Source organism: Chaetodon auriga, chromosome 14 (genome assembly GCF_051107435.1).
Source record: "Chaetodon auriga isolate fChaAug3 chromosome 14, fChaAug3.hap1, whole genome shotgun sequence".
NCBI lineage: Eukaryota > Metazoa > Chordata > Actinopteri > Chaetodontiformes > Chaetodontidae > Chaetodon > Chaetodon auriga.
Window position 1 is genome coordinate 25,266,111 of NC_135087.1, and position 16,361 is coordinate 25,282,471.

Consider the following 16,361-nt stretch of genomic DNA (forward strand, 5'->3'; position numbering starts at 1 on the left):
TGTGCTTCTTCAAAAGAGCTTGAACAGCACATCCTGAAACCTCAGTCTGCTTTGAAATCTTTGTCTGGGAAAGACGTTGCTGATGCAGTATAACTACCTGTGCTGAGTCTTGCAATAGTGTATGACCTGTGACATGAAACTGTGTTCCACCACCTCACCTTGGCAGCAGAGTTTGGCCATTCCTCACCCAGTTTTAAGCCTCCTACACACAGCTGTTTCTGTTTCAGTTAATGACTGTGTTTCAACCTACATGTGAAATTGATCATTAGCACCTGTTTGGTATAATTGGTTGATCATACACCTGACTACAATCCTACAAAATCCCTGACTTTGTGCAAGTGTACGTATAAGAATTGATGCTGGTTGGAAGGCAAAGGGCAAACATCAAATATTCATTTGACTTAGATTTTTCTTTGTTCGCTCACTTTACATTTTTTTAATTGAGAAAAATAAAGAATTATCATTCGTATTTTTGAATGCATTCTCAGTTTACAGCGTTTTTTTCACACCTGCATAAAAGTTTTGCACAGTACTGTCGCTGGACTTATGGGGGTGATGGGAACAAAGGTGAAATGTACATCATAGTGTTTGTGGACTCTGTGTCAGGGTATGTAGTCATTAGACCAGTGAGGAGGGCTAATGGTAGCAGTGTCAGGAGCATGCTTGACCTAGTCTGCATTAACCTTAGAGTGCCCAAGGAGTGACGACCGGACAGCGGAATGCACTTTCACAATTCCCAAGTGGATCAGTGGTATCAACAGAACGGAGTGATGAGGATCTACTCATCACCCTACACCCTTCAAGACAACAGGGTGGTAGAATGAACCATTGGTCTGGTCAAGAACTGGATTGGTAAAAATGCCAGTTCAAAAGAATGGCGCACCAAAGTGAGATGGGGAAGGCCTTTAATGACAGACATTGAGCTGACTGACTGACTGATTTCAGTGCACTTGTTCAAGCCCAAGACAGACTAGATTTTTTCACTGAACAAGTAAAACAAAGTGAAAAAGCATTAAAAGCACATATTGCTTTTTGTATAAAGTTGACCAACTGCTGATCTTTAACATACTGCAAAACACATTTTCAGTATTTGTGAAGATGAACATGTTAAAAATAAAATGAAACACTGATGTAATGATTGTTTTTGTTTTTACTGTTAATTACTTCCATAGGAGTATTTTCCTATTTGACCTACACCACAATTTCATATATTTATAGAAATATTTACAAAATATCCTTTTTCTTCTGATACCAGTAGCAGCTAATCGAAATATATTATTTACTGCTTTTTACAATGGGAGAAAATCAATATTGAGCAGAATTGAGTTCAAGTTATTGTTGGTTCAGTCCTTCAACACAGCTCAGGTTTCTCATGCGGTCCCTTGTAAAAAATTAATTGCCCACTCCTGCTGTAGTGAAAGGTAAGTATGAAGTATCTGACATAGTAGAGCAGATCCTCTGCAGTGATACAGTCTCACTGAATGAAAAAGGAATGGAACAGCTCAAACCCTTTCCTAGCAAGAGAACATCAGGGACCAAAATGGCCAATAACGCATAAACCCTTCCACCCTATGTCTGATTGACCACTGTCTATGGGGTGGTTGCCACGTGGAGAACAACCTTAGGGCATTGGGCGGGAAGGGACTTGTAGAAATTAAATGTTGTAAGGAGAGGATTCCTGTCAAAGAAAGGGGATAACTGAATTGGAGAGAAGTGAAGAATTCATGTGTGGTTTGCTCAAGGCAGCCCACATTGTTAATCCACAATGAAGGGCTGGGGCATGAAAAGCCATTCCAACCCAATGGACCAAGAAGAGACTTTAAAGGGATGATCCACAAGCCGGTAAAGGTTATGAACACCTATTTGTGTGGTATGTGCTGAGTAACCACCCGGCCCAGATTGGTCATCATCACACAGTGGGACCTTAGAGGAATGAAGCTGGATCCATCTGAGTGCACCTGCCAGTGAGATGGTGAGTTCCTCCATTATTGTGACAGCTGTTCTCGTCAAATGAGGAGTAGAAGACTACTACAGATGGGCTGTTTCAAGAGTTGGCAAGTGAGAAGATTCTTGGATCCTCTTGAGTCCTTCAAGCCATCTGCAGGAGAAGAGAGAGTGAAACACCTGTAGCAGCAGCAGTTGCACCTCAACGATGTGATGAGGAACCTCAGAGCCCTCTCAGCTCAACAAATACATATACCAGTTCGGGCACCGGTGAGCCCGAAGAAGGCTGTATAGGTACAGTAGCAAGGTTTGGACGTTGATCCTTGTTGAAGGAGCAAATCAGGGAGGACTGGCCATACCATCACTCAGAAGGACAAGTGGCCTCCCCTGAACCCAAGTTTCAAAGAGTGTAACAAGACCCGACACAACCTGATTGCACCTGGAGAAGTAACCTGACAATGTAAGAGACATGGCTTGAGGCCAAGGATGGAAGGACCCTCGGAGCTCGTTCCCTGGAGACAGCTGGTGGAAGTTGTTAAGAACCCTAACATCCCATTCAAAGATCTACCACACATCCTGTGAGAGGAAGGAGCTACTGTATATACTAACCTACTGTATACTACAGTGCCACTGGTCTCGACGCGAATTCTGGACCAAAGGCAAAAGCAAAGAGCACTGAATTCATCATCTCCCCAGAAGTGTGGCATTGTAACAGTGCAGGTTGACCTAATTGGCACTCCATTTCTGAGCGTATCAAATGATCGTATGTGGTTAAATCATTAAAACACAAGACTTTGAAGTTACCGATACAAATTTTGGCACTGCAAATTACTTGCAAATTACTGCAGCAGTTGGGAATACACAAGAGGCCCAGAACTATTGGTCCCTGGACAACAGATGTATCTGCCAGTTGTGGTAGATGGGAGCGTTCTACAGAAACATCAACCATATCTGGCTATGCATGATGACCAAACAGTACCCGGGTGTCCCAAAGATCCCCCTGGATACTGAACACAGTCAACCTCAATCTGTATATGTGCAACAGAACACACAGACAAGTACAAGTACGGGTGTATACCTACCCACTAATATATTTCCTTTTTATTTATTTATTTATTTTTTGGTTGTTGTGGTTGTTTTGTCTGTGCTCTAGGTGGTGTTTTTTTTTATTTTTATTTTGTCTATTAGCTGGTTTGTTTTGCTTTTTGTTTTTCTCTTTGCGCTTTGTTTTTTGTTTTGATTTGTCTTGTTTTGTTTGTTTTGTTTATGGTTATCGGCACATACATTATGTTGCTATGTATGTTTACAGTTTTCAAAACTATTAAATAAAAAGTATTAAAAAAAAAAAAAAATGTCAAGTTTGGCTCAGGAATTGTCATGATAATCCCAGTATCAGTGCAGTACAAATCAGACAAAATGCTTGTTTAGCAAAGTGTTTGAGATTTCAAACAGTAAAAAATGGTTTGTAATTTTGTGTAACACATGCATGCTATTGGGCAGTGGTCAGTGAAGTCAACACCACTAGATTTATAATGTTGTAGTGTGTTGGTCCAAGATTGTGGCCTTTTCTATATTTTTTGGATCTGGTTGTGTCGGGGAGGAAATGAACTTTACCCAAGCCCTTGGGAGGAAACAATCTTTGCATGCCAAGATCAACATACTGAGTTTCTGAGAGTCACAACCTCAAGCTATGGATGGAGTTGTAGACGGATACAAGCCTAGGATGGCTAGTTTTTCAGAAACTGTTTGACAGTCTCAGCACACAGCAGCAGGACCTACAGTGTTAGAACTGGATGTGAGAGTGGGAGACACAAAGGTCTAGATTGAGTCTTGCCATGGTGCATATCAGAGTAACTTCAAAGTTATAAAATGGAAAAAATTAGTAGTCAACTGCTTTGTTAACTTTCTGTTCTATATAGGCTTGAATTAGTCCTAAAGTTATCAGAGTTTGAGATGAACTCATATCCTGCCACTAAGCAGAAGTTTTATAACCAGTGGTGGAGACTGAAGAGTCAACTAAAACATTCAGACCTCTTGGAGAGAGTGGGAATGAGGCCATAAGACAGTGGTTTCCCAGATTGTTAATTGTATAGCAACGGGACTCAAGGTCCGTGTGTAATTTGTTGGAATTTCTAGCCATGACGTAATCAGTTCCCACGTGTGTTAAAACAATTTTGACACTGGGATGCAGGTCAGAGCCGGAAGGAGCTCAATTAGGTCCTATACCTTGCCACTGAAAAGACAATAGAGACAGGTGATAGTCCCGGAGAGAGTTAAATACTATAAAAATTTCTGGACTGCTGCTTAACCCACAGTTGTTGTAGATGATAGTTAAAGTGGAAGTTGGCACACGATGTTAACCAGGCTAGCTGGATTAGAATCAGCGTAGGTTGCCCTTGGGGGATGCAGTGGTGCAGGTCCCTGGCAAGAAGGAACAAGCCTGGGAGACTGGAGATCAGTCAAAGCAGCAGGCCCTTCAATGATGAAGCATGTGCACAAGATTTGCTTTGCTTATAATCACAACAAACATTGCATATTTCATTTGGCCAGTAACATGGACATCCACGCTGACGCTTTTACAGGCTACTGAGTCACATCGTCCTGTCTAACAGGCTAAATATGGTAGTGCTGCTACATACAAAGCTAACCTTGTGAGGATCAATAACTTACCCTGGTGGACAATTTATTCAATTCAGTGAACACTTTGTGATCATTTCAATTTAACCATTTTCAGCATGACAACATGAGTATAAATGACCCTTATTCCTCAGTGTCTGCACTGTTTCTCGATGCTTGTAATTTGTATGCATGTATTTGTTCTGCTTGTAATCTATTCAGTGTCTGTGTGCGTGCATGCATGCATGCGTGTGTGTGTGTCCTCTGCCATGACCCCAGTGTGAAGTCAAGTTGGAGCATGGAAGCAGGGTTTTGTTGATTCTTTCCTTTGACTCCAACACTAGACAACACAGCCATTAACTCTTGTATCAAGTGAGAAGTAGAGAGGAGGAAGGTAGTGGTGGGAAAGTAGTATAATGAGAATGGGAGGATGGACAACAAGGGAGCAATGGATGACCTGACTAATTGGAAGGATGGAGATTAGAAGGAAGAAAGAGGGATATATAGATAAGTAAAGAGAGTGGGCTTGATGAGGAGAACAAGAATGAAAAAGTGGAGAACGACCTTGGCAGCCAAGACAAATTCCTCCCTTCCTTCTACCCCCTTTCATTCCATTTTCCTCTCTCCCGTTCCTTCTATCTTTCAGAGGGTGATGTCGTCATCTCAAGTCATGTCCAGTTGCAGTGTGGATGTGTCTTTCTCAAGGGCCAGGCCAAGATTAGTGTGTGTGTGTGTGTGTGTGTGTGTGTGTGTGTGTGTGTGTGTGTGTGTGTGTGTGCGTGCGTGCGTGCGTGCGTGCGTGCACCTGCGTGTGTGTGTGTGCGTGTGCGCGTGTGTGCATGTGTGCGTGTGTGTGTGAGTGAGAGAGAGTGTGTATTACTATGTTGTAGGGACATAAGTCTGTTTAGACATTTTATGTTGTCACATTTTAATCTTCAATACAATACTATTCCAAAACAATGCTCAGTATTTATTTTGATACCTCTTTTGGCAGACAAAATGGGATACTTTTTTCTTTTGTTTTAATTAACAACCTGAACTCAGTGCTGGTACAGAAAAGCCGCTGAACACATTCCAACACATTAAAGTGTGTGTGTGTAAACTGTTTCTATGAGATCTTTGAAAATCTCGTTGTAGATCAGTTTTTTTTTTTTCTTTTCTTTTCTTATACCTTTGGTGCAATCAATACCATTAAATGTTTAATTAACTGACTAACTTGTATTAAAAATATGATGTAAAGTCCCTATAATTTAAATAATAATAACATGAATAAATCATGACATTCTAGGGTGAAGACATGGGTTAAGGTTCAGGTTAGGTCAAGGGTTAGGGTTATGCAAATAGTGGTAATGATTAGGGTCAGTGCCACAGTAAAAAGAGACTGATCTGGCTGCCACAAAGACACATGCTTCATATAGTTCTCAGTAGTTCCAAACAAATCTGTGCTGTCAGCCTATTTGAATGATTTCAAGTGGGACAGATAAAAGCAGCAACTGTAATTGCAGCGATATTTAAATGATAAATGGACTGTATTTATATTGCACTTTTCTAGTCTGAAGACCACTCTACCCAGCAGCATATAAAGTGAAAGAAATAGCTCGTTACCTCGCATTAAAGTAATGTATGTATTGATACATCAGTAATTTGATGCATTATTCTGAAATGGGCCATTCTGCATAATGAGTACTTTTACTTTTGTACTATAAGCATATTTTGATGCTAATACGTTTGGATTTTCACTTCAGTAAAATTTTGACTATTGATTTGAGTGCTTCTACACTGTGGTGTGGTTACCTTTACTTCAGTAAATGATCTTAGTATAACCACTGATTTATGGTATATATACATTAATATTGTTCTGGTCTTCTGTGGTCATTATTAGTTACATCCTAATGTTTAGGCATTCTAATAAACATGCACAAGAAGTGGACATCATTTCATGCCAACAACTGCTCAAACTAAAACAAAAAAGAAGTTTGGTCATTAGTGCAAAATAAACAAGGAACCAGTTGCATTTAACAAATCCAGGGAGAGGCTAGATAAGTTTTTCCTTGCAATGACAGTCTTCAAAGAAAGGCATTCGACCTCCTACATTGAGACAAAGATGACAGAAAGCAGGCCAGGTAAGGAATGCATGTGTTCCAAATAGCTATTGTATTTGTCCAGGGCAACAGTATGAAGAAAAGGATGTGTGGAAACCTGGCTGTGAGTGCTCAATAAACCTCACTGGATGATCACTGCACAAAATGTCTCCAGACACACGCGCAGGAATCTTAGAGTCAATGGCTAATCCATACAATGACAACAAAAACATTCAAACTCCACCCCAAAAGTAATGATGTAATTGAATTTCTTTGGTGAGAGCATTCCACTGCTGGAAGCAGACCATGCCATAGTCCGGAGCAGCAACTGGGCCTTGAATCGAGCCCGTCACTGCTGGAGAGAACTGATAGAGGTCAAGAAAGATGAAACAGGTTCATACATTGAAGGACATAAATATACCAAAAATCAGCCTTAATTCAATTATATGTTTTAGCATGGAGTTTATAGTTGATGATTGTGTTACATTATGTTTAGAGTGTTTGTAATATTCTCATTTTTAGTTCTTATTCACAGGGAACCATGAACAGGAGGTTTTGCTTCACTGTATTCTATCTAACATCTCACAGGTGAAGACCATTAGCTGAAAGGAAGGATATTTAAATGCCTTTTGTAACTCATATTAATTGTATGTCCCATGTACACTATTTACATATTTGAAGATACAATGTTGGCATGTTTCCATGTTTCTCATGTTTCACAAGGCCTATGACCACATATACACTGATCAGTCTGCAGTGATACACGTGTGTGTGTGTGTGTGTGTGTGTGTGTGTGTATATATTTAATGTTGATGTTTGCCTAAGTGTGTGTATGCATATGTAAGAGTGGATCATGTGGATAAGTCAACCAGTGTGCATTGTTTGAAGGAAGATTTGTGTGTTTATGTGTGTGTCTGCATGTGCATAGCTCATCAATTAGAATCACTGGTGGAATTGAGTGAGAAAATCTCCACCGGCTCACAGCACACCCACTCACCTTGTCCTGCACATCTGCGCAGACACACAGACATTCTCTCTCTCTCTCTCTCTCTCTCTCTCTCTCAGCCAGAGTCTCGGCAAAGCATAAATGCATGGTGATTTGACAGATAACTTTGCATTAGTACCGCTTGTGTCCTAAATGAATGTGTCCCCTTGTGTTGTGTGTACTGCCTTGTTAGGACCCCAAATTTGGTTAGTGCACTAATTAAGCTGGGAACCTGGGATACACGAAGCTCAGGCTTTACTGTTGCACCACTAGCATTACTGCAGAGAGGGAGAGTCCTGCTTCAGCCTTCCAACTGATTATGGAGTGACAGAGTTTTTCTTCAGTCAAGAGGAGTTCAGGGAACTTGATCAATTCTTAGATCAAGATGATCAGCAAATTTGGCATACAGTTTATTTGGCGAGTATGTTGCACCCAGGTTGTTTCATTCTTTTTTCAGTAATCTTTAATCTGTAACAATAATCTGTAATTGATGGTGCTGAATTTTCTCACACAAGCCCAGTAACAATTGAAGTCTGACTCTGCCCCTTTGGAAAATTCTAAAGGCACAGTGAAATCAAAAAAGTACATTGGTAAATTCTTGTCCTGTGTTCCTGTAGTAAGTATATATTGATCTGTGTTCAATATATTGGGTCCACTAAACATTTTTTGACTGTTTCTGCTTTCTCTTCCTGTTAAAATACTTTTAGAGTGCGGCTGAGATCTAATTTATTTTGCCCTTTTCCTTCACTCTCTGGTCTACAGTAACAATGCCAGTAAGGGACATGTGAGAAGAGGTGAATGGTATTCCACAGCTTTGTAGCACTGTGGTCCTACAGAGACTCCCTCAGAATTTTAGCCCACCCACATTTTCCATTTCACTCAGAGATATGTGATATATCTGACACCTGATCAAGTTCTCCTTGCTGAGAAAGACCATGGAATACAGTAACAAACCCTGGAAAAATTTTGAGTAAACATAACACTGGTGGGGGTTGATATAATGTTAATATTAACATTACAGCATTAAAAGTGGAATCAGCAATATTCGTTGTATATTCGTTTCTCATCAAAACTTTCAGACGTTGTTGTAATTTTGTCTTCAGATGACCTTACTTTATACCCTGTGATACTGACCACACCTTTCATCATCTTAATTACACCTTGTGAAGCTTTAGGCAGAAATATGCTTGAAATGATGTTTTGTACAACATGTCATCTGACCAGTATTTATAGCATTTCTGAATGGCCACACTTGAATGGGCTGAAAAGCCTGCTGTCATAGAGAGGGGTGAGCAGTGTCATACTGAGTTGTACACGAAAGTACTGGTCACCCCTCATTTCTGACATTAGAAATGTGAGGGAGTGGGAGGTCTAGACTCGATGTTTTGATGGACTTGACCATCCGTCAAAACATTTTGGTTTACCATACCACCAATGCTTTGAAGGAATGCAAGATATGCGGTCATCATGCACACATAAATACATAGTTATAAACAAGTATATCAGCAATGTAATGCCATTTCATTGTGCATTTAATTAAATAAGTAACAGCGTGTCTGTTTTCCTTATGACTGATATGCTCAGTAACTCTAACCTGACATGAAAATATTATTAATTTATGGAGGCACTCTGATGCAATTATGAAAACTCATGGAAAAATTCTGGAATTTTACTTTAAGGCCACAGAAAAAACCCTGCTTCTCTCCTGTTCCAATTTTATTTGTTTCTCCTACTCTCCCATCTTTTTTCAGCTTTCTTTTCCTTTCTTGTCTTCTTCTACCCTCTTTGTTCTTCTGCCTTTTATGCTATCTGCCTTTCTGTCTCAGTCTTCCTCCCTACCTCCTTGCTGCTCTTTCAACCTGTCTCTCTCTCTCACTCACTCTCCCCCTGTCCTCTCCAGCTGAAATAATGAGAGTGTATCAGGGACCTGTGCTGTGACGAGGCGATCGATGATCCTTGCTCCAATAGGCAGAGACAGGAGAGAGAGAAGGGGAGAGAGTGGGAGAGAAATGGGAGACAGAGAAAGATGAGGATAAAAACCTGCACACTGCCAGAGAGCAAAGAAAAATGGAGCAATGCGATGCTGCTTTTTAGAATTGTTAAATGCATCATAGTTTAAGGGAAGATAACTATTTCCAAAATCAGCTTGCTGAATTGGATTCCATTTTTAAAGCAGCCCGAAATTACGTGCTTTATAATTCAAATCCCTTGAAGTGTTTTAAGTTTGATTAATTGCAACTTCATTGTTGCCCTGTGAAATATAGGTTGCAGATTCAAGTATCCAATGACAAACATGTCATGCTGAAAAGCCTCAAATGTTGCAATGTAATCTGCCTCCCTCAGCTAAACTGCTCAAATTTTTGGACCTAGTGACAGTTTGTCAGTTAATTGTTTTTCTGCTGAAAGATATCATAATACATTTGATAGATTTTCAACTATGCTAACCAGGCTAGTTTGATTCAGCTTTGAACACTGATCAGTCTTAAATCCTCCAAGGGCACATCTTCAACTCAGCAGTTGATCCATAAGTAACTCTGAGCGATCTAGCGTGCAGATGCCCACCATGGGAAAAAGGAGAGCCTGGGATCAGTAGATCTGTAGCATAGGAGGTAGAGCGGTCGTCCACCTCTCAGGAGGTGGGTGGACCTTGGCAGTCCACATGCCGAAGTATCTTTTGGGCAAGATACTGAACCCCAAAACACCCGATGCTGTGCCACCAGTGTGTAAGTTGATAACGCTCGCAATGAGCAGGTGGCTTAGCTGCCACATGAATGTATGCGCAAATGCAGAATGCAGACTTGAGTTGTAAAAGCCCTTTGAGTGGTCTTCAGACCAGAAAAGCACTACACAAAATACAGTTCATTTACCATCTGCTAACAGCAGCACGTGACAGAGGAGACAGGAGCATGCAGTTGCCTCGTAGTCCAAACACTGCAGGGTTCTGTATAGGATCCTGTATAGGACCTGTTGTGCTATTGGGCATTGAAATGAGAGCAGAACATACTAAATTCATATGCTGGAGTATCTGCAGTCAGGAGAAATTGGGTCTACTTATGAATAGGGATGCATTTATTGACAGAATTTTCAGTTACGGCTACAGAGAAAATGTTAAACATTACCTGTAATGACAGCATCCTTTCATTTCTGATAAAATTTAATTTTTGGAAAACAGAGAATACTTTGTATCTTGACAGATAATTTAAAGCTGCATTAATTGATACTTGGTCATATGGGAAAGCTGAAAACACATTTGAGAATTTCAATATACAACAGAACAACATTAACATTCATGAGGAGTCATTTTCTCTATCCACCTGACAAATTTAAGTCTGATATTCACTCTCTTAAATTTTGCTTTGGTCTTCACCAAGTCCTGAGAAAAAATACTGTCTTTCTAGCTGTTAAATACTCCACTGTGCTCACTTATGCTGGCTCTGTTCCCACTGACGGCTGTTTCCTCCAGTTGGAGAAAGAGAAGAAAAACATTAAGATTACTGATCCTAACAACCACTACTGCAGTTTTGGTGTCAGTTGAAAATTTCAGTAGATACGTAACCCACCTCTGGGTGGTTGAAAAAACCCTCTCCTGTAAAGAAATCAGCAAACATAAACACAGTATTTTGCTAAAAGAATTCAATCTGATTATAAGGCTAATGTTCATCATCTCTTGGTGGTGGTGGTGGTGGGTAGGTAGCATACTGTGGGTTTATCAAAGTTTTTATTTCTGAAAAGGGCATGGATGAGAGCCAAAATTGCAAGCCAGAAAAACCAAAACAATAAGCTAAAAGAGATTTAAACCTCTACAAAGAAGAGGAGAACTGCAGGGTTTGGTAACAGTTCTCTGTGGGGTTGTCTGTATGAGCAAGACTGAATCAGACCAGAGTTATATCATGACTAAGATATATATTGCAAAATATGTAGAAGTAAGACATGTTTTGGCTTGGCATAAATCTGCAGGCAATTGTGCCACTAATACACAAAATGCGAAGTCACTACAGAGTGATAGTGAAAGATTGTCATCTTGAGTGTGGTCTGCAGAGAAAATTTCTTCTAATAATACCTTATTGTGCTGAATGAGTGCGCTGGCTGAACCTGTCACAGATTTTTGGATGAGATTCACAACCCTGCGCAGAGATGGTAATGAGGTTGTTTCTGTCCTCTGTAGGTCTCCAGCACTGCCAATCTGGAGGGTAAAGGTCAGCTGAAGTTCACCTCGGGCAAGTGGAGCCCCCATCACAATTGCAGCCAGCTTGCCACAGCAAATGACATGGCCATACGAGGCTGGGACCTTCGTACTATGAGGTGAGCTGTAAATATAATGTATCTCAGCACAATGACTTTGTACTTTCACTGCTTAAGTAAATGATCTGAGTACTTCACTATGTAAGTTACATAAGCAAGTGCAACAAGTGAATATCAAATCATGCCAACAACTGCTCAATTTAAGCCAAGAACGAAGTTTGGTCAGTTGTGCAAAATAAACAAGGCCACCAACTGCATTCAACAGAACATTTCATTATACAATATATGCACAGAGGGGGTAGATAAGTTTGCTTTTGATTGGACAGTCTTCATAGAAACTTTTTGACCTCTTGCAGAAAGAGACAGATGGCAGAAAGCAGGCTAGGAAAGGTTCCAAATAGCCATTACATTCTTTCATGGCAATGGTAGGAAGAAAAGGAGGTGTGGACACCTGGATGTGAGCACTCAAAAAACTACACTGGATGGTCACTGCTCAAAACATCTCCAGACACATGCACATGTAGGAATCACAGAGTCAACTGTTTATCCATACAATGAAAGCAAAAACATTCAAACTCCAGACCAAAAGTAGTGCTGCAGTTTATTGAATTTTTTGATAAGAGTGCCACTGCCAGAAACAGACCATGTCGCAGGCCCCAGAGGAGACCAGAGTTGAGTCGAGCCTGTCACTGCTGGAGAAAACTGATAGAGGTAAAGAAAGATGAAACAGTGTTGAGGATAATACATTTAAGGACATAAATACACATTGAAAGCCAATTTTCCCAAACATTTTCATGAGATAGGTATGACAGTCTTCACAGTTCCCACTTACCAGAGAGCTCTTCGGGTCTGCTGACCAACAATCAGAATTACTGTATCAACACTGATGTCTGTTTTCTCAGTATTCCATTTTTGCCTTGCTTACAATGTGGGCAGGAAGTGCTGGATGTAATGCTTCCAGAAATGATCTTGGTAGACTGCACGGGTGGAAAGGCACTTGTACAGAATGCCCCACGTCTTCTCAGTCTGCGGTCCGACTTTAACAAACATAGGGCCAAAGCAGTCCATCCCAGTTGAGTAGATGGCAGGTTGGAAGAGTCTCAAACTTGAGGGGGGCAAATCTGCTATTCTTGGAATCTCTGGTTGGGCTCTCCACTTCCTGCACTCAAGACAGCTGTGCTGATGCTACCTCACAGCTTTGCCACCCCTCAATATCCAGTATTTCCTAGGAAGGTCAACAAAGACATGTTTAGCTCCGTGGTGATGGAACTGGTTGTCACAGTACTGGATTAGAAACTTCATGACTGGGTGAGAGTACCAGATGTAGGACTTCTTGGCTCAGGCTCTCACACCGGCGGAGTCTACCTCCTACTCGGAGCAGGTCAAAAGACTCATCGTTCTCAGGCGCAAGGGTAAGCAATCTGCTGCTGATTGGGATAGCTTTGCCCGATATGAATAGTACAAACTCCTCAGGAAAGCTCACCATCTCAGCATGTTTAAGAAGGAGGGGGAAGATGGCAAAACAAGGACTCCAGGTTGTCCTGAAGAGGAACACATGCCACTCATTAGCAGTGGGCTCCTTGTCTACTTTCATGACCCATGTTTCATGTTTGTCTTCAGTTGATGTTGGTGCATGACAAATCTTCTAAAAATAAACTATTAAAAAGTAAAAAATATAACAATATAAATATACACAGTCTGTTTTTTTTCAGACTAAAAAGAGCAGTACAGCTGGCAGTGATACAGTACGAAAAATCAAATGTTCACAAATGAGCTCTAGGTTGTTCTGGTTGCACCAGGTCACCAGATGGTCAACCTCCCACCTGCAGGCAGACTCGTCACCATCAGAGATGAGTCTGATGAGGGTGGTGTCGTCCACAAACTTCAGGAGCTTGAAGGACTGGTGATTGGAGGAGCAGCTGTTTGTATACAGGGAGAAGAGCAGAGGAGAAAGATCACAGCCCTTGGGGGAACTGGTGCTGATGTTCTTTGATCACACACACACACACACACACACACAGCTTCACGCACTGTTTCCTGTCAGACAGGAAGTCCACCTGCAGGTGGAGCCAGGCACGCTCAGCTGGGAGAGCCTCTCCTGAAACAGAGTTGGGATGATGGTGTTAAAAGCAGAGCTGAAATCCACAAACAGGATACTAGCATAGGTTCCTGCGGAGTCCAGGTGCTGGAGGATGAAGTGGAGGGCCAAGTTCACTGCATCGTCTACAGACCTGTTGGCTCTGTTGGCAAACTGCAGGGAGGTCCAGGAGAGGGTCGGTGATGTCCTTGAGGTGTGAGAGCACAAGGCGCTCAAAGGACTTCATGACCACAGAGGTCAGGGTGACAAGTCTGAAGTCATTAAGTCCTGTGGTCCTTGGCTTCTTGGGAACAGGGATGATGGTTGAAGACTTGAAGCAGGCTGGCACATGAGATGTCTCCAGTGAGGTGTTAAAAATGTCTTTGAACACTGGAGACAGCTGATCAGCGCAGTGCTTCAAGGCAGATGGGGAGACAGAATCCGGTCCAGCTGCTTTCCGGGGGTTCTGTCTCCTGAAGAGTCTGTTGACGTCCCTTTCATGGATGGAAAGAGTCGTCACTGAGTTGGGTGGGGAGGGGGAGGGGGGGCCTTTAAGGTGGGCATTGGTGGAGGTGACTGGAGCTGGAGCTGTTCAGAGGTGTTGTGGGGGATGGTTGCTGGACTGTCCCTTTGTCTTTCAAAGCGGCAGTAGAACTGGTTCAGGTCGTTGGCTAGGCGTCGATCGTTGATGGAGTGGGGGGCTTTAGGCTTGTAGTTAGTGATCTGCCTGAGCCCTTTCCAGACAGACGCACAGTCATTAGCTGAGAATTGGTGTTGGAGCTTCTCAGAGTACAGCCGTTTAGCCTCTTTCACCGCCTTGCTAAACTTGTACTTCGACTCTTTGTATCTGTCTTTGTCCCCACTCCTGAAGGCCTCTTCCTTTGCCAACCTTAGCTGCCTGAGTTGGGCTGTGAACCAGGGTTTGTCATTGTTGTAACTCACCCTGGTGCATGATGGAACACAGCAGTCCTCACAGAAGCTGATGTAGGACGTCACAGTCTCCGTGTACTCATCCAGACTGTTGGTAGCAGTCCTGAACACATCCCAGTCAGTAGAGTCGAAACGCGCCTGGAGATCCTCCACAGCCTCACTGGTCCACTTCCTTGATGTCCTCACTACAGGTTTGCAGAGCTTTAGTTTCTGCCTGTACGCAGGAATCAGGTGTACCATGACGTGGTCAGAGTGGCCCAGTGCAGCACGGGGGACGGCGTGATAAGCATCCCTGACGGTGGTGTAACAATGATCCAGAATGTTCTCCTCTCTGGTCGGGCATTTGATAAACTGTCTGTATTTAGGGAGTTCGTGGGTGAGGTTGCCTTTGTTAAAGTCACCAAGGACAATAACTAAGGAGTCTGGGTTGGTCCGCTCCACACGCAGTATCTGGTTGGCGAGCATACGCTGTGCGTCCTGCACGTTGGCCTGCGGCGGAATGTAAACGCCGACCAGAATGAATGAAGCGAACTCACGGGGTAAATAAAAAGGCTTACAGTTAATGGTGAAAGATTCCAGGTCAGGAGAACAGTGCTGCTGGATCACTGTCACGTCGTTGCACCAACCACTGTTGATGTAGAAACAGATTCCTCCACCTTTAGTTTTGCCGGAGAGTTCCGTGTCTCTGTCCGCGCGGTGGAGTTGGAAGCCAGCCAGCTGCAGCGCAGAGTCCGGTATTAATCCACAGAGCCACGTCTCGATGAAGCACGAAACCGCAGATGAAGAAAAGTCCCTGTTTTTACCCAACAGCAGTTGCAATTCCTCCCGTTTGTTGGGCAGTGAACGCATGTTAGAGAGAAATATTCCCGGTAACGCTGTACGTAGTCCGCGCTGGTGAAGGCGCATGAGCGCGCCGGCCCGTTTTCCTCTCCTCCGGCGTTTCACTGCGTGAGCAAGGGTGAGCGCACCTTTGACCAGTATGTCCAAAATTTCCACTGTTGGGAGCGTGAAAGAGCTGAGGTGAAAGAGCTCCGGGTACCGTCACAAAAAACAGGTTTAAAACACAAAACAAAACAAAACAACGTGCACCAACACACCGAGGCAGCCGTCCGCGGCGCCATCTTGAGTGTCATCAACTCATGGCCAGAGTTGTTAGAACATGTTATAATGAGCCTAGTTCCCTGGTCCTGCCATCTGTATGACCAGTAGAAAGGTGCTCCCTGGTGGTAAATAAAAAGAAAACTGCTAAGGAACACAGGAGCACTGTGCTGTATTCAAACACCTGGAGGCATGTTTGCTAACAGCCAAGTCAGCACAGTTCGCTATTCTGGCTCAGACGGAAAACATAGTGCAACTCACTGCATACACAAACTTAAATTCAGCTAGCTGACCCAGCAAATCCAGCTGTAGTGGGTTACAGTGGTGACCCACCATAGGACGCAAATATGCTATCTTTAACTGAAATGGACTTAATTAATATACTTTA

General features: G+C 42.5%; 1 protein-coding gene across 1 annotated transcript in view; it reads left to right on the forward strand.

Moving 5' to 3' along the window:
* The window catches only part of eipr1 (EARP complex and GARP complex interacting protein 1), a 140,991-nt gene that overhangs the window by 77,890 nt on the left and 46,740 nt on the right, over positions 1 to 16,361 (forward strand). Inside the window, exon 6 of the mRNA XM_076748096.1 lies at positions 11,792 to 11,928. Coding sequence (XP_076604211.1) covers positions 11,792 to 11,928 — 137 coding nt within the window. The remainder of the gene's footprint in view (positions 1 to 11,791; positions 11,929 to 16,361) is intronic.